The sequence below is a fragment of the Balaenoptera ricei genome, chromosome 5 (assembly GCF_028023285.1).
Source record: "Balaenoptera ricei isolate mBalRic1 chromosome 5, mBalRic1.hap2, whole genome shotgun sequence".
In the NCBI taxonomy this organism is placed as follows: domain Eukaryota; kingdom Metazoa; phylum Chordata; class Mammalia; order Artiodactyla; family Balaenopteridae; genus Balaenoptera; species Balaenoptera ricei.
Genome location: NC_082643.1, coordinates 109,322,192 through 109,341,279, shown reverse-complemented (window position 1 = coordinate 109,341,279; position 19,088 = coordinate 109,322,192). Strand labels below are relative to the sequence as shown.

Here is a 19,088-nt window from a genome sequence, read left to right as displayed (position 1 = left end):
TCCATTCATCTGTCAGTAGACATTTAGGTTGCTTCCATGTCTTGGTTGTTGTAAATAGTGCTGCTGTGAACATAGTGGGTGCATGTATCATTTTGAATTGTAGTTTTCTCCAGAAGATTAGGGACTCTTGATAGAAGAGTTCTCATATTGTTAACCAAGTGAGTTTCTACATAAATTTTTCTGACCAAATATATCTTTTTAAAATTAGAAGTACTTAGTTAAAAGTAAAAAAAAAAAATCAAGGTACCTACTTTACTTTTTAATCACTCAAATCAGAAATAGATTATGTTTTTACTCCTATGAAAAGTAGTGACATTTCAGTAGTATTTATACTTTTTGTTTGTAATGGGAAATTTCTTTGACATGGTACAATTGTTTTCTGCTCAGTCTGATTTTTATTTAGTTTATTACTTAAACTAGCCCCCCAGGACCTCAACCAAAGTAATTATAGGTGAGCACAACAGTACATTCCAGTGCCTTGACCCAAGTAGTCACTAAGAATTAGTAGTCAAAATAAATAATTTGTGACAGTAATCTTTCTTTAGTATAGCTTCAAAGTTTATTATTATTTTATTGTAAGTCTCTTAATAAAGTAAGTACCGTTCTCTCCTAAGTTTTTACTCCCTTACATTTTGTGACTTAGTTTACACTAGGTCTATATTTATAGTTCTAACCCTCTTCCTGGAATGAATTTTGGCAGCTGACCAGATATCCTACAGTTACTTTAAGTTCAATATTTTTAAAATTAAAATTGTTTTCTTCTCCACTCAGTTTTTCCTCAGTTGCCCGAACTAGAAAACATTATCCTTGATGCCTCTCTTAATTCCACATCCCTTTGTTTACCAAACTTGTTAATTCTACCTCTTATGTATTTCGCAAATCTGTTCATTTCACTTTTGTTACCCTGTCCCACAAACCCCTCACTTCTTGTCTACTGCTTTAGCTCCTTCAGTCCACTTTACACACTGCAGTTAAAATATTCTTCTAAAGTAATTATCTAACTTTATCTGTTTAAGTGTGCCCAGTGGCTCTCAATTACCTATATAATGAAGTTTTCCTTGTTAGGGTGGATGTATGGACCTTCTCTCTTTGACTCAACTCTACCTTTGTATCCTTCTCTCACACCACTTCATCATATACACCCACATACTGTGGCCATACCAGACCAAATGGTTCATTCCCTGAGTATGTGGTGAACTTTTCGTGTTCCCATATGTCCTGCTTCTCAGCTTCTCCTCATCTGGCATACCTTTTATTCTTTATCAACTTTGCAAATTAAATGTCTAATTAATTTGTCATTAAGACCTAGTCTCATTCACTGGCAAAGCACCAGAGCAAAGCTCAGGACTGGACACATCCCACATTCTGTTGTTCTCATTTTAAGATACATAAATGGAGGAAATATAGATTCGCACCAGAAATCAGCAGTCAGTAAGTTCAGTCTGTATGCCCAAGAGTCAAGTGCTGAATAAGGGGCCATGACTAATGTCAGAACATGATTAGATACACCAAGAGTGGACCTGGAGAAATACCAAAAGGCATGATCTGAAGTGAGCCTGAAGATCAGGATCCGGTAAACACAATGTTTAGTGAGAGAAAGGAATTTGGAAATGGTGGGGATGCTAAATCCAGTCATTCTTACTATAATTGCTTTCAGTGAGGTTCTCATATGTGCATTGGTTATTGGTCCAAGATATGTCAAAGATACCATAAATAACATCTTATATCCCCTTTCTCCTTGCACTAATTTCTTAACTAGGGCAGGTTCTGCAGTACACATTATTATAGGAAGATGGGAAGACAGAGTTAAGAATGGTGGGTGGCAGGGTCCAAGATTATTCTTTTGTTTTGTAATTTTCTGTCTACCAGGTAATGGGTTTTGCCCCAGCACTAGGTGAGAGACTCATGACTTACTGCAGGGGTTCTCAATCTAAGGTGGTAACACACTCCTACTCAGCAGTAATAGAAATACATGGTATTTTTGATTGCTGCCATACTGGCAACTATTGCCTTGAGTGGTGAATGTCATATATTCTGCACTATGTGAGGCAGTCACCCAGTGAAAAATTATAGTGCCTTTGTTGAGCAACACTGAGTCAGTGATAATATCCTAGTTCCCTAAACTAGTACTACCAGCGAAGGACAAAGGGTTTTGGGTATTTCTTACTCAGCTTCTAAGATGGCTAGGTGAAATAGAGGAAGCAGAAAAAGATCCAAATATGATCTCCTAGGCAGAGGTTCTTTCTGGGCTTCACTGTAATGAATCTTCATCTGCTGAAGCATACAAGTTAGGTGGGTCTTCAGAGTCTAACCACATCTACTGATGTGCTTAGAGGGAAGTATAAGATTGAAAGCCATGGGTATGGAACCATGTATTTCTGATTTACTCTGAAGGCTACATTTTCATAATGTGGTTTGCAGTAGAGGGTAAGATAATCTTTCTTGGTCGTAAGAGATATTTTTATCATAGATATCTTCCAGCATCCTTAATAATATTCTTGATCTGAGTGTTGCTTTATAAGTGATGTCTGAAATTAGGTGTACTTTCATGTGGAAAGTATGTAATATAAAAAATGGTATGAATTGAGACTTAAGGCTGAAAATTATATTGTATGGCAAACCATAGCACAAGAAAGTCTAAACAAAGATAAAACAGCTGCATTCAAATTTCCAGAAATGGGAACACATTATTAATAAATTTTCTGGTATTGTCTTGCATGGCCTTATTAGGATTGTCAAGGACAGTAGAATAGCAGGGAGCATCTTTACCCATCCAGTAGAGATGGGTTCTTTCAGATTCAGTTTTCTTACCTTTTGTAAATAATGATGATGAATAAATAGTAACTATTATTGTCTGCACTTAACATGTGCCAGACACTATGTAAAGGCTTACGTAATCACAATTCATTCTCATAACCCACCTTTGAAACAAGATATTATCCCCATTTTGCAAATGAAAACGAAACTTTTAGAGATTTACATATTTTACTTGAGGTAACTTAGCTAGGGAAGTAGTTGAGCTGGGTTTTAATTCTAGTTCTGTTTGACTCCAAAGACTGTCCTCTCAAACACTGCCCTATACTGTTTATATATTTAATATTATCTAGCTGGAGAACACTAAAGAACAAACTGAAAAATGATTAGAGTTCACAAGAGAATTTAGTAAAGTACCTAATATAAAATAAAGGAAAAAGTCAATTTTTGGTCAAAATAAAACTGAAAATGCTTATATGATTTTTTTTTCTTTTTCTTTTTATCAATTTGGTTTTGTTAAAATGACATTTAATTAACCCTAATCTGCATAATTTTAAAGTTTCATATTATCTTTACTGTTTAGAAACTAATAAAATCTATGAAACCATTAATTAATATGATGATGATAAAAACAATTTGTCCAAGAATCTATATTTTCAGTGTCATCACAGTATTTTTTTAATGTTCATCTGTATTTCAATTCAATGAGGAGTCCTGTGATAGATTTTTATTGTCCTTTTGTGCATTTAACTAAGATTTTGTAGCTAATTTAATCTTAACACTGATTTTTGCAGGCTCAAAAAACTCAGAAACCACCACAGAAACCAGCCCCTACAGTTGTTTCTGTAGCTCCAGCTGTTAAAGATCCATTGGTTAAGAAACCAGAAACTAAACTCAAGCAAGAGTTAACTTTTCTAGCATTTAAGAGATCAGAAGTCAAGGTATAGTACATTCCATTTTTATCTAAGATTGGATTTAAATTTAGTTGACTTAATAGTTACTTGGAAAAAAAAATAATGAGAAACTTTGTATACTAAATGGCCATATGTTGGAAATTACGACTACATTAAGACTACATTACTATTAACATTAAGTAGAAAGAGAATATTTATGTAATTATTTAATCTTGAACTCTGCTATTTCTCTTTTTATGGTGATTAGGAACTATTTGTGAGCATTCCAAGATAACATTCTTTACCATTCCTGTGTAGTCAGCCACTTCTCTCCAATTGGGAATTTGGTTTAAATTCTAAATACCTTTGTCCTCAGTAGCAGTAGTTTTGCTTCTCACATTATTTGTGCTGATTGGCCGCATAGCTTTTTTCTTTCTGCTTATTGGCTATTGAAGTTTTCTTCTTTGTCTTATTTTTTTCTATTATTATCATGAATTTTCCCCATGAATTGGCCCTCTCTTATACTAAGGAGCCAGATTATCTAGTGAGAGTATCACCTTTCTCATTCCTAGGTTTTCATCCTTGACATCATGCTACATTACTATTAATATTCTGGCATTTTGATATCATGGAATAAAATATTTTTCTACTCTAATTTTATAACAAAAAGAATGCTTTTATTGAGTTTCACATTCCAATTTTAAGCAGAAGATGGAATTTTAAAGATGGAAGAAAAAAATGTTAGCCCCAAATTCTCAAAGGTTAACCCCAGAAAATTCTAAAGCTATTACCTTGTCCAAGTGGCTGTAAGTAGCAAAGATCAAGAACATTGGTTTGATTATCAAGAATATGAGTATAAAATACTCTGAGAAGGATACTGATAATTTTATTTGCAGATCATTTTTAATTTAATTTACCAGGGAAGAGCTGATATCCAAGGGATATCCATTATTGATTTGTCACATAGAAACTTGGTGAGCTAGAATAGAAGTAAGAATAACTTATTGAAAGTAATTAGAGTTGCTATATTCTATACTTAAATCACTTTTAGGTAGATTTTTATACTAACCTGTTACTACTAAAGTTTATTTTTAGGAAACCAATATGAAATTATTTTACAGCAAATAAATTAAGGCCTTGGCTGTCATGTTTGTTCTGATTAAGAGGTTTTGATGTTTTTATGATAAAATACAATAAATTTTTACTATGAAAAAAATTGTTCCCATTTATATATAAAAAGCAATTTAAAAATATCTTTCTAACTAGGATAATAGGCAAGAAAATATTTTTAGTTGAGAACAGTTGTGAAATTTATTTTCTGCACTGGAATAGTAAGAAATTACTTGGTCTCTGTTGTTTGTGTTATTTTACTTTTGTGCATCCGGATAGTATTATAAGCCATCTGTCATTCAGTTGAAAAGCAATACCAGTAACAGCAAACCATTAAAATAAAATGCCATACACACAGAACTTGCTTTGTACTTCGTAAGTGTTAGTCTTTTTGATTACTTCAGATGGGTTTTCTTTTGTGAAGTTTGTTGACAGATCATTTAGCCATGTAGCAGGCAGTTTTATGTTTAATAGAAAGAAAAGAAAAAATTAGATCTTTCATAACTGAAAATTAAAAGTTTGCTACACCTGTGTCCTTTTGCTTCCTTGACTAACTTTTTTTCATTACCTGTATGCATATCTCTACGAACTTGTAATTTATGTAAAGTTTATCTTCTTTGCATAACCTTATGAGATAGTCATTGTATGATGTTACTGTAAAAAATCCTATCATTTTTCGGAGTACGTGAACAATAATCTGGACCCTCCTCTGATAAAGACCTCAGAGCACTCTATTTACATTATTTTTCACATTGGTTTAAAATGTTTAATGCAGACAATATTGATGGCTACTTTGTAAGAACTAAAAACGTTTTTATCACCTCGTTCAGAGTTCAGTTCTAAAATATAACTGGGTATATTTTAAGCATGATAACCACCATATTTTAAAGTAAGATACTATTTGTAAGACTTTATCTTTTACGTATTTAACACTTTTGTGAATCTCAAGAATATGAAGGTAGAAAAAGTGCCAGTGAGAAATTCAATCCATAATTAATTTGAACAAAGTGCATTTTCCCCTAAACGTTAGGTGAAAAAAATTGTTCTTATATGAATAAGAACAATATTTACGTAGCGACATTGGTATCACTGTTAGCTTTTGACTGGCCAAGGAAGTTAATTAGAGAAATTGAAGTGTTATACCTTTAAGAAATACATCTGGGAGTGAGTCAGGCATACCCAAAATGTCACTATGCAGCTTATGAGGCAGTTGATTAAAAATCTTATACAGAAGCAGGGATCTCTTTGTGATAGTTTCAGTGGAAACATGGACAAATTGTGAAAATAAAGTCATGAGACCTTCTTAGTATATTTAGACCTTTAGAGTTGTACAATTCCAAGTAGTTAACATGGTGTATCTGCATATATTTTGCAATGCAGTAGCTATTTGCTCAAAATTTGGGGGGAATTTTTTAAAAATAGGTTCAAAATTTTATGTATTCACTCAGTATTTATTGAGTGAATCTTCATCTCAGACATCTCCTACATATCCTGGGTGTGAGCATTTTTGTCCATTAAGAGTGGATTCTGTTTTTGAAATGATCCACAAGTCATTTGGAACAAAGCCTAAAGAATTAGATGTTTTACTGAGCTAAATAGTAACCTTTTTGGGTGAAAAACAAGTTAAAGCATTAAATCTGATTTTCTGATATGGCTTGTAACCGAATCTAGGAGCAGTCCTCAAAAAGGAATTCCATATATTTTTTTTCTGCAGTGATTAGTAGAAGAATATGACATCCCATAATTTCTGCTTTATAAATGGTAGCACCCATTAGCTATGGATAGGTTTTGTTGTATGTGTTTTTTCAGATCAGTTTAGCAGAACTTAATTTTGGTGCTGTGCTTTAAATTTCCCAGATCATTATTTTTGTATAAAAAGTCTTAACCAATAAACTTGTTATATATTTAAGAATATTATATTAGGTGTTAATTACACTTGGCTCTAATATTTATATTATGTTTTTTAGGCATCCACGGTTGTTTCAGGAAATTCTTCTAGTACCAGTGTTTCCTCTTCAGCAACTAGTGGCCTAACCGGATGGGCAGCTTTTGCAGCCAAAACTTCTTCCGCTGGTCCATCAACAGCAAAATTGAGTTCAACAACCCAAAACAATAGCGGGAAACCTGCTACCTCATCAGCTAACCAGAAGCCCATGGGTTTGACTGGCCTGGCAACATCATCCAAAGGTGGAATAGCCTCCAAAATAGGTTCCAGTAACAGCACTTCACCCACTGTACCATTGAAGCCACCTCCACCTCTAACTTTGGGCAAAACTGGCCTTAGTCGCTCAGTTAGTTGTGACAATGTTAGCAAAGTAGGTCTTCCCAGTCCAAGTAGTTTGGTTCCAGGAAGCAGCAGCCAACTAAGTGGGAATGGAAATAGTGGGACATCAGGGCCTAGTGGAAGTACCACTAACAAAACCACTTCAGAATCAAGCAGCTCTCCCTCAACATCCCTTAAAGGTCCAACTTCACAAGAATCACAGCTCAATGCCATGAAGCGATTACAGATGGTCAAGAAGAAGGCTGCCCAAAAGAAACTCAAGAAGTAATGTGGCCAAGTAGGTTTTTATATCATATTACCCTAAAGATTAAAATCTTATTATTAAGACATAAACTGTAGTATACTATAATTTAATAAAAATCTTCATAATGAAATTTCTATTATTTCTTACCTTAAAATGCTAAATAGTAGTTAATGAAACTTGGAAATGTTTATTTTAAATCTGTTTAGCATTTTTATTTTGACAGTTTTCATAGTATGTGAAAACAACGATTAGAATGACTAATTCTTGATGAAAACTTCTGGAATCCCAGAAGACTGATAGCATATGTGAATTTTTAAAAAAAAAATTCGTCTTCTGGCAAAGTCCCAATAATTGATCCTGCTGAATAAGATGCCTTACAAAGAGCCAGGGATGACCCAATAATAAAGTTTTCTACTCCCTGCCCTGCCATAGTCTGGATATTCATTGGCAGTCCCAGCCTCATATCAATTGATTCTCCCTCTCCCCCCAAATATTTCATCTCCCCCTTTTCAAAATTAATTTTTCATAATTGATTTCTCATATCCCTGTATTATGTTTTTACCTTTTTGTCACCTCATATCAGTTATTTAGGGATTTATCTCTTCCAATAGATTGTGAACCCCCATGCCCTTTCAGTGCAATAGTTTTCTCACATTTCCCAGTTTCCTCACATTGCCAGTGTAACATATGCACATAGTATATGCTTAATAAATGTTGACTTTTGATTTTTCCTGGTTACACACATTTCCTGAGAATTCTTGAGGAAAATACCCATTCCAAGAGTCTTTGTGGATGGATAATTTCTGATTTGTTTACGTACTGATAGCATCTTCATATACCATGAAAAAAAAGGCAATTTTATTTTTACTGCCCAAAATATTACAGCAATTTACCTAATTTTAGTTAACTTTGTATAAAAGAAGTTTTATTAATTGATTAATTTTTTTTGATTAATTCCTGAGATTCTTTTGAAGTGTGTGTGTGTGTACATTAAGTCAGAAAGTATGAAGGGTCTGAGTTGTTGACTTTTTGCAAGCTAGCAAATTATCCTGCTGTTGTTTTACATACATACTCTGACAGAAGACATGAGGCTTTCTGGATCAGAGAAATAGCAAAATGTAGCAGCCATTTTTATACATTTTATACTTCATGAATACCTCATTTCATCCAGAAACTAGAAGTCCAGCAAATTCCTACATTCACTAGACCGAGCAGCCTTGTTCTTTGAGCTTTGATGTATGCTACTAACACTTCACTATAAACCTCTAAACTCAAACCCATTCCCTTAATTCCTATATTTTTCTCATGTTATTATTCTAAAATATATTGATAAATGATTTCTGTGAAGTTAAAGCTTTTTAAAGTAAGCTTGGTCTTTTTTAAGGAAAGATATTTTAAACTGCTTTGTTAAATAATGGCACTAAATTATTCATGGTAAATTACAATTCAAAATTGAAATAATCCATTGCTTACAAAGTGGAGTAAACATCTATTTACATGTTTAAAATCTGCCTGCAGATGTTTTTGTTTTGAGAAACTCAGATTTCTGTTGAATAAATATCAATTTGGCATCAACTCCGAGTCCCCTTTAGCGTCAAAAGACCAAAAAAAAAATGTATATTCATCATTATTTGCTTATAGTTCAGGGCCAGTTTGGACTAAACTGGATAAAATGACAGTGTGACACAAGTTCAGCTCAACAACTATAACAGTTAATATAACCTCAGTACCTACAAGAAATTAAAGCAATAATGCAGACAGTTGCACATTGGCACCTGAAATGGAAAATTTTATCCCATCATAGTCAAAACATCTGCTGAATAGAGTTGAAAAGAGAAGCAGTTATTTTACTTTCTATAGTATTTCAGAGAGGACTTCAGAGAACTTGTTTAGGAAGTAATTTAACTTTTATTGAGCATGGCTCTTTGTATAGATTATATATGTGTATAAATATATATTTAGAATCTTCACATATGTGTAGGATGCATACATCTAGTAATGTATAACTCACTCAGTTTGGTATTTTATAGAGGTATATTTGGTATTAGAGTTTATCCTCAAGTAGCTCTTAGACCTTGATTTTACCATATCATTAAGTGAGCTACACGGCTTTTTAACTGAGCATGTGATGAAAGTGGCCAGCTTTATATTAATAGTATTTATCACTTGTTTTATTCTGTTATGTATCGTTTGTTTTTCCCATCGAATTTAAATTGTGCGAGGGCAAGGATTTTGTTTGTTTTGCACACCGTGGTACTCCCACTGCAGCTTTCGGCTCAGTGAATGAATAGACAGATAAATAGCTGAGCCAAAAAGCAAGCTTTTAGGATTGTAAGTTCAAATCCCATTTTAGTAGAAATTTGGTCAATATCACTTTTCTGTTTTGTATATCGTGCTTTCCATTAGATTATTTAATCAGATATTTTAGTGACTTAAAGAAAACGCTAAAAGAACACTGGCTTAAAGTCAGAAGACCTGTTTTTGAATCCCAGTCCCTCCATGTATTAGCTGTGTGATCTTGGTTTCCTCCTGTATGATGATAATGAATGAGATCAAATGAAAGACCTCTAATATTCAAAGGTTAGGTGATTCTGACTCTTAACAAGGATGTGGTAGTACTGTTTATTAGTAACAGATTATAAACTGTGATGACCATAGGTTATATAGGAAATACATCATTTTATAGAAATACATTTGGTGCAATAATTATAAAAATAAATATAAAAATTATATAAGCAAGTAGAGAAAGCCATACATTTACATACCATAATATTATTTCTTTAAAGTAAGATAAGCTGTATTTAATTAAGAATACATTCCCTACATTTTTGAACAAGAACATCTTGTCCTGGTATATACTAACATGACTTATTTTCCTGGAAAATTAAAGCAAATTTTGTCTGTATCTAGAGTGTAATATTGTGTGTGCAGTAACTGGCTTACAGAGACTCAGCTTGAATTCCTGGAGTAAAGATTTTTATATTGGAATACTTTTGTAGATCACAGAGAATTTAATGACTGCCTTTTAATATATATACTATTTAGTATATATAAGAAGAGGGAGATAATTTAAAAAATTTTTTAAAATAGACTTTAAAAATAGTAGCATTCTATAAATAGTAGGATATCTCTAGAGAGTATAAAGTCTAGTGTCCTTCCAATCAATGAAATTTAATTCCTTCCTCATCAACTATAATGTAAACCTATATGCCTAATTTAGCTTAAATTTCGTGAGGTTTCTAGATGTATTCAGTATTGAACGGTGCACTGAGTGCCTTAAGAAACCATAGTTATGACAAACAGGATTTAAATAAAGTGGTTTTGCCATCTTAGAATATGAAGATTTCCTCTTTACTCACAGAACTTTAAGAGGTTTTTGCAATTGACAAAAGTCCAAGAAGTTTATGGAAAAGTGAAGAGTTTTTAACTCCATGTTTACTGATTTTTGTAAATCATCTAAATATTCATCACAAGTAGTGACAAGCATCTCTAAAAGTCCAAGTTATAGTTTAGGGAAGATATGGAATACACCAGCACTTAAAAGTATTCCATGCAATGCTGCGTTTATATGATTAACAATGTGCGTTATATCTCTTCTGCACAATTCCTCCTTCATAGAATTTTTATACTAATAAATACTAAGACCAGATATTTTTCTAAAATATAAGGAATGTTCAAATAGTGGCCTTGTGACTTTCTCACATGACTTAAGCACCCATGGTAACTTTGTATTACTGGATTTTTTATAATTTCTAAACTTTATTATGTGTATAGTTTAAGGCATCTGTATTTAAAAATAAATACTAAATAAAATGTATATATACTCCTGTTTATTTGTTTTGTGAAGAAAACTAGCCACAAAAATTTCCCCTTCATTCTTGGTAAAAATACCTATTTCAGAGAATTCTATACTATATAATAACATTTAATTTTAAAGATATAAAGAAAGAATATATAATTATATTAGCATACCTTGCCTAAATTGTAATGATGTCACCAACAGTTTTATCTTTTTAAACTTCTTGAAGGCTTATATACATCATAACTGTCTTGGGATTTTATTTCCCTTAGACCCAACAAAATAATTCCTGACCTCAAAATTACAGTTACTTGATTTTAAATAACATACTTAGAAAACAAATGTATCGTATAATGTTTAAAAAAAAAAAAAAGCCTAAATGGCATATGAAATATAGGTTGTATTTTTAAAATAGCAACAATGTTGTTTTATAGTAATGGATGTTCTCCACAATAGTGGGGGGCTGCAGAAGGTTGCTTCATTTCAACTCTTGCTCAGCAACTAACTGCAGCTATGATTTTAGTGGTGTGGTTTCTTGTAAGGTCAGACAGGAAGCGGCAATCCTAGAACCACACAGGTAGACAAAACTTCTCATATACATCTAGTCACTTATATCAGCCAGAAAAGCAGATATGTGTTACTTTTATAATTCTTCACTTTGGGGGTGGTGGGGGGAGTTTTTAGGTCACAGCTAATTTAAATTATATAAAAATTCTCCACGGGTTGCTGGGTATATTCATAGTTGGCACAAGTTAAAAGACAAAAAGTCCCTGTACATCCAGTCTTCTTTTGGTACCCAACTCAAAAAAATATTTTATGTATAAAACAACTATACCCCAATAAAAAAAGTTTTAAAAATAAAAGAAATATGCCTCCTTCTGTAGTGAAGACAGCCACTGGACCTTTTGCTGGCTCCAATATGGGGCCTTTCCATGGGTGATATTCAAAATACTTAACAATAAGCATGGTAACGTAAATTAATATATAAATCCAATATTTACATTTTTTTCTATTTTCTAAATCAATTAAATGATGTAGCATACAACTACTCACTAAGCAAAATAAATTGTGCAAATTATTCATCAAAAAAAATTTTATGCAGAAACAACTTATAAGTAGAACTTTATAAATCCATGTTTAAATTAAGAATTTTAGAAACAATATCATAAAATATAAATTTTTTTGTCATGTAAAGCCTTATCATGAATTTCTGTGGTTGTCCATGTCATATTATGCTAAAGTCAACAGCTCTCTGAGAAGCAGCATTCTTCATTTGTTTTTTGTATTCCTCAGTAATATAGGTAACGATATATATTATAGAGATCAAATCTTTGAAAGTAATTTTAATTTTAATCTTAAAATTTAATGTATTAACACATTTTATATGGACAATGAAAATCCACCTTATTTTTGGTGCTTAAAGGAAACCACCAAGTCAAATTTAATCTTTTTTCTGTTTCAAAGAAGCATCTTTAGTTCAATAAAATGTCTTGGGACAAAATATGCCTGAAATCTTAGGGGACAGTTCTGAGCTATTCCTAAATTAAAGTTCAGTGTTCCGGGACATTGTGTTACAGCAGATGTTATCCTCAATGGCTACCTTGACTAAGTACAAATCAGCAACTAAAAATATTTACATCTTAGCTCAGAACGTGGAACACACATTCCCCGTTCATCATCTACATAATTGAGTGATCCAAAAATATTTTCTCATCAAAGTATCATTAGTGATCACATAGGATAGTTTTTAAACAATTATACTTTCAAAAATGTTTAAGCAAAAAATAAAAATAATAAACCTAGGTACTTCCTTTTCTCTAGGGTTATCATGGAAGTTCCTATAGCCCTTGATTTTGAAAGACTTCTCAATACTTAAATATGGACCTAAGAGGAAAATGGTCCTCATCAATGTTCATTATTTTTATCACTATGTTCTTTGCTCATAGTAAATGTATACCATGTAGTGGTTAGGGGTATGGACCGCAGAACCAGACCTGGGTTTGAGTTTCAGCCCTACCACTTACTAGCAGTGTAACTTGGGCTAAATAGATTACTTCACCTCTTTAGGCAACAGTTTCCTCATAATGTTGTGAGTATCAAGTAAGTTACCACATATAAAGTGTTTATAACAATGACGTGGTATGCATTCAGTAAATGTTAAGTATCACTATTATGTTATTCAGGTTTTTTTTTTGTTTTTTTTTAAGTTCAGAACTTACATTAAAGAGAGGGTCCAGGGACTTCCCTGGTGGTCCAGTGGTTAAGACTCCACGCTTCCAATGCAGGGGCGTGGGTTTGATCCCTGGTCGGGGAGCTAAGATCCCACATGCTCTGTGGTGTGCTGTGTGGCCAAAAAAAGAAAATAGAGGGTCCATATCAGACTTCTAGTTGACTGTTAATTAAGTAATCAATTTCTATTCTTATGTCTCTTTAGTACACTCCCTGGTTCATGCATATGTGTGTATAATCTATACCATATAGTACACATATATGTGTGTAAACCGTGTAATGTATATGGTATATGTTTGTATGTATACATGTGCATGCGTGTGCAAAAGAGAGAATATGAAAAACAAAAACATTTAAGGCAAAATATATAATACAGAAAAATAAAATACAGTAAATTGAAAAAACCTTGTCCTTAGATCCAACATTTCATGATGATAAAGAATACATTTACCCTTTCAGAAGATTACTTTTAAGTAGTTGATAGTTGGAGCTTTGACTGTTTGTTTTGCTATTTGTTTGTTTAGTGTTTCTTTCAACATGTATTCTTCATAATACATTTTGAAATAATCTTGTTTGGAAGTACAGTCTTAAAACCTGGTATGGTATCAGTTCATGTAGTTTGGAGGTTTCTTGATTTCTAGGCCAACATTTTGTAATGTCGGTTTTATGAGGTAGTCAATCAACAACTTGCCAGAAAATAAAAGTCAAAGGCTTATTTTCTTAAGCATAAGTCATCTTCCCAAGGTAGTTAGCTGGAACATAGCCCTTCTGCCCTTGAACTTCAGCTAACCACCACTCTCTGTTGCCACTTAGGTCACAAAATCTAAGTATATGAACTCTTTGGTATTCCTGAAGGCTGAGTTCATGGTCACTCCGTGCCTGAAAGGCATGAACTGCATAGAAAATCTAGACACAAAAGCAAATGACATTATTAGAAGCAGAGCCTAAAAATTTAGACAAACATAATAAAGACTTCCAAGCTTTTAGAAGAAATGCTGAAGTTTTCTTATTTTTTCAAAGTCACTCCCCAGCTCCTTTGTTGGATTTATTTTGCTAAAGTATGGCCCAAGATGAAAATAGAGTGAAATTTCCATTCTTATTGTTCTGTTGGGAGGAGTCTAAACTGTTCATCCTTGAAACCAATTTGGCATTTTCTATTAGATTTTTTAAATGTTAACTCTTTTTGATTCAGTAATAGCTCTAAGAGTCTCTTCTATGAAATAGAAACATTGGCACAGATTATTGCATAATAATGTTACTGCGATACCCACTTACTTATAAGGTGAAAAGTGGGAGGGAAGTTGGAATAACACTAAAGGTTCAGCAAAAATTAAATTCTACATGCTTACATTAAGGAAATTTGTAGTCATAAAAATAGTGTTTTCTGAGACTAATAACACAGGAAAATGCTTATGATAAAATGCTCAGGCTCCCCCACCAAAAGATACAGAATCAGATGTGCAATATGTGTCTAATATTGTTAGATGGTTTTCTTTGAGTAGTAGAATTAGAGGTGATTTTCATTTTTATTTGTTGACTCATTTTATAAACTTTTATAATGACAATGTATTAAATTTATAATTTTAAATTATTTGAGTGACCTAGAGAGACTAATAAAATATATTTCAGTCAAAAGAATTTTTCTTTAACCTCAAAAGAGCACTTCATAATTATTAGATGCATAAGAAGCCTCTAAATAAGTGATTAGTCCCTCCTCCACTAAAATCATAAGACTGTTAATAAAAATGTTTAGTTATGGTATAAAATTTAGCAATCAACTAACAACATTTATTCATTCATTTAATTAGAAGTTATTAAGTATCTATTAATTACCAGATATTATGTTATCAGAGAACTTATAACCCAGCTAGGAAAAACAAATGCCAATAAAAAGGGGCACATGCAAAAACAAAAAACAAAACAAAACAAAAAACACCCTACAAATGCAGGTGATATATATATCAGCTAATTGTGAGCTGTGTTTTGGAAGAAGTAACCTTTTATAGGTGACAAAGTTGATAAAGGGGTGGATATGTCTTATTCAAAGGTACAGAGATGAATACATGGAAACAGTATATGGAAAAGGCAAGCAGATTAACTTTCTCAAAATTGAAGGTCAATATAAAAAGGAAATTATGAGAAAATAAGGTGACTCCACTGAGCAGGAAAGAGACTGGGTAATGTGGAGGGGGGACTACAGTTGACCCTTGGACAACACCCAACTGAGTGGGTCCACTTATAAGCAGATTATTTTCAATAAATTATTGGAAAAATTTGGGGAGATTTGCAACTATTTGAAAAAACTCACAGATGAGCCACATAGTTTAGAAATATCGAAAAAATTAAGAAAAAGTAAGGTATGTCATGAATGCATAAAATATATATAGATACTAGTCTACCCTTACTTGCATAGGCATAAGATGAGTGATATTTAACATAAAAAATAATGTGTTAGTTTTCTTACTGTTTTATAACTTTTCTTTCAAAGAATTATATTACTGTTCAGTATGCCTCTTCCTCATAATTGGAGAGACTGCGTATCAGCCTATCATCACAGGTAAGTGGTTTTTTTTTTTTTTTTTTTTTTTTTTTGTTTTTTTTTTTTTGTTTTTTTATACTGCAGGTTCTTATTAGGCATCAGTTTTATACACATCAGTGTATACATGTCAATCCCAATCGCCCAATTCAGCACACCACCATCCCCACCCCACCGCAGTTTTCCCCCCTTGGTGTCCATATGTCCATTCTCTACATCTGTGTCTCAACTTCTGCCCTGCAAACTGGCTCATCTGTACCATTTTTCTAGGTTCCGCATACATGCATTAATATACGATATTTGTTTTTCTCTTTCTGACTTACTTCACTCTGTATGACAGTCTCTAGATCCATCCACGTCTCAACAAATGACTCAATTTCGTTCCTTTTTATGGCTGAGTAATATTCCATTGTATATATGTACCACTTCTTCTTTATCCATTCGTCTGTTGATGGGCATTTAGGTTGCTTCCATGACCTGGCTATTGTAAATAGTGCTGCAATGAACATTCGGGTGCATGTGTCTTTTTGAATTACGGTTTTCTCTGGGTATATGCCCAGTAGTGGGATTGCTGGGTCATATGGTAATTCTATTTTTAGTTTTTTAAGGAACCTCCATATTGTTCTCCATAGTGGCTGTATCAATTTACATTCCCACCAACAGTGCAAGAGGGTTCCCTTTTCACCACACCCTCTCCAGCATTTGTTGTTTGTAGATTTTCTGATGATGCCCATTCTAACAGGAGTGAGGTGATACCTCATTGTAGTTTTGATTTGCATTTCTCTAATAATTAGTGATGTTGAGCATCTTTTCATGTGCTTCGTGGCCGTCTGTATGTCTTCTTTGGAGAAATGTCTATTTAGGTCTTCTGCCCATTTTTGGATTGGGGTGTTTGTTTCTTTGATATTGAGCTGAATGAGCTGTTTATATATTTTGGAGATTAATCCTTTGTCCGTTGATTCATTTGCAAATATTTTCTCCCATTCTGAGGGTTGTCTTTTCGTCTTGTTTATGGTTTCCTTTGCTGTGCAAAAGCTTTGAAGTTTCATTAGGTCCCACTTGTTTATTTTTGTTTTTATTTCCATTACTCTAGGAGGTGGATCAAAAAAGATCTTGCTGTGATTTATGTCAAAGAGTGTTCTTCCTATGTTTTCCTCTAAGAGTTTTATAGTGTCCAGTCTTATATTTAGGTCTCTAATCCATTTTGAGTTTATTTTTGTGTATGGTGTTAGGGAGTATTCTAATTTCATTCTTTTACATGTAGCTGTCCAGTTTTCCCAGCACCACTTATTGAAGAGACTGTCTTTTCTCCATTGTATATCTTTGCCTCCTTTGTCATAGATTAGTTGACCATAGGTGCGTGGGTTAATCTCTGGGCTTTCTATCTTGTTCCATTGATCTATGTTTCTGTTTTTGTGCCAGTACCATATTGTCTTGATTACTGTAGCTTTGTAGTATAGTCTGAAGTCAGGGAGTCTGATTCCTCCAGCTCCATTTTTTTGCCTCAAGACTGCTTTGCCTATTCGGGGTCTTTTGTGTCTCCATACAAATTTTAAGATGATTTGTTCTAGCTCCGTAAAAAATGCCATTGGTAATTTGATAGGGATTGCATTGAATCTGTAGATTGCTTTGGGTAGTATACTCATTTTCACAATGTTGATTCTTCCAATCCAAGAACATGGTATATCTCTCCATCTGTTGGTATCATCTTTAATTTCTTTCATCAGTGTCTTATAGTTTTCTGCATACAGGTCTTTTGTCTCCCTAGGTAGGTTTATTCCTAGGTATTTTATTCTTTTTGTTGCAATGGTAAATGGGAGTGTTTCCATAATTTCTCTTTCAGATTTTTCATCATTAGTGTATAGGAATGCAAGAGATTTCTGTGCATTAATTTTGTATCCTGCAACTTTACCATATTCATTAATTAGCTCTAGCAGTTTTCTGGTGGCAGTTTTAGGATTCTCTATGTATAGTATCATGTCATCCGCAAACAGTGACAGTTTTACTTCTTCTTTTCCAATTTGTATTCCTTTTATTTCTTTTTCTTCTCTGATTGCCGTGGCTAGGACTTCCAAAACTATGTTGAATAATAGTGGTGAGAGTGGACATCCTTGTCTCGTTCCTGATCTTAGAGGAAATGCTTTCAGTTTTTCACCATTGAGAATGATGTTTGCTGTGGGTTTGTCATATATGGCCTTTATTATGTTGAGGTAGGTTCCCTCTATGCCCACTTTCTGGAGAGTTTTTATCAGAAATGGGTGTTGAATTTTGTCAAAAGCTTTTTCTGCATCTATTGAGATGATCATATGGTTTTTATTCTTCAATTTGTTAATATGGTGTATCACATTGATTGATTTGCGTATATTGAAGAATCCTTGCATCCCTGGGATAAATCCCACTTGATCGTGGTGTATGATCCTTTTAATGTGTTGTTGGATTCTGTTTGCTAGTATTTTGTTGAGGATTTTTGCATCTATATTCATCAGTGATATTGGTCTGTAATTTTCTTTTTTTGTAGTGTCTTTGTCTGGTTTTGGTATCAGGGTGATGGTGGCCTCATAGAATGAGTTTGGGAGTGTTCCTTCCTCTGCAATTTTTTGGAAGAGTTTGAGAAGGATGGGTGTTAGCTCTTCTCTAAATGTTTGATAGAATTCACCTGTGAAGCCATCTGGTCCTGGACTTTTGTTTGTTGGAAGATTTTTAATCACAGTTTCAATTTCATTACTTGTGATTGGTCTGTTCATATTTTCTATTTCTTCCTGGTTCAGTCTTGGAAGGTTATACCTTTCTAAGAATTTGTCCATTTCTTCCAGGTTGTCCATTTTATTGGCATAAAGTTGCTTGTAGTAGTCTCTTAGGATGCTTTGTATTTCTGCAGTGTCTGTTGTAACTTCTCCTTTTTCATTTCTGATTTTATTGATTTGAGTCCTCTCCCTCTTTTTCTTGATGAGTCTGGCTAATGGCTTATCAATTTTGTTTATCTTCTCAAAGAACCAACTTTTAGTTTTATTGATCTTTGCTATTGTTTTCTTTGTTTCTATTTCATTTATTTCTGCTCTGATCTTTATGATTTCTTTCCTTCTGCTAACTTTGGGTTTTGTTTGTTCTTCTTTCTCTAGTTTCTTTAAGTGTAAGGTTAGATTGTTTACTTGAGCTTTTTCTTGTTTCTTTAGGTAGGCTTGTATAGCTATAAACTTCCCTCTTAGAACTGCTTTTGCTGCATCCCATAGGTTTTGGGT

The 19,088-nt window shown here is 33.2% G+C and overlaps 2 protein-coding genes across 3 annotated transcripts in view; one reads left to right on the top strand and one right to left on the bottom strand.

The window, feature by feature from the left end:
• INTS12 (integrator complex subunit 12) overlaps positions 1-11,102 on the top strand; it is a 28,816-nt gene extending 17,714 nt beyond the window's left edge. For both annotated transcript variants that reach the window (XM_059923368.1, XM_059923369.1), the window contains exons 6-7: positions 3,549-3,695; positions 6,725-11,102. In XM_059923368.1, coding sequence (XP_059779351.1) covers positions 3,549-3,695; positions 6,725-7,309 — 732 coding nt within the window. In that variant the 3' untranslated portion in view covers positions 7,310-11,102. The remainder of the gene's footprint in view (positions 1-3,548; positions 3,696-6,724) is intronic.
• A 2,874-nt stretch (positions 11,103-13,976) lies between these two features.
• The window catches only part of ARHGEF38 (Rho guanine nucleotide exchange factor 38), a 164,889-nt gene continuing 159,777 nt past the window's right edge, over positions 13,977-19,088 (bottom strand). The window contains exon 14 of the mRNA XM_059924208.1: positions 13,977-14,219. Coding sequence (XP_059780191.1) covers positions 14,034-14,219 — 186 coding nt within the window. The 3' untranslated portion in view covers positions 13,977-14,033. The remainder of the gene's footprint in view (positions 14,220-19,088) is intronic.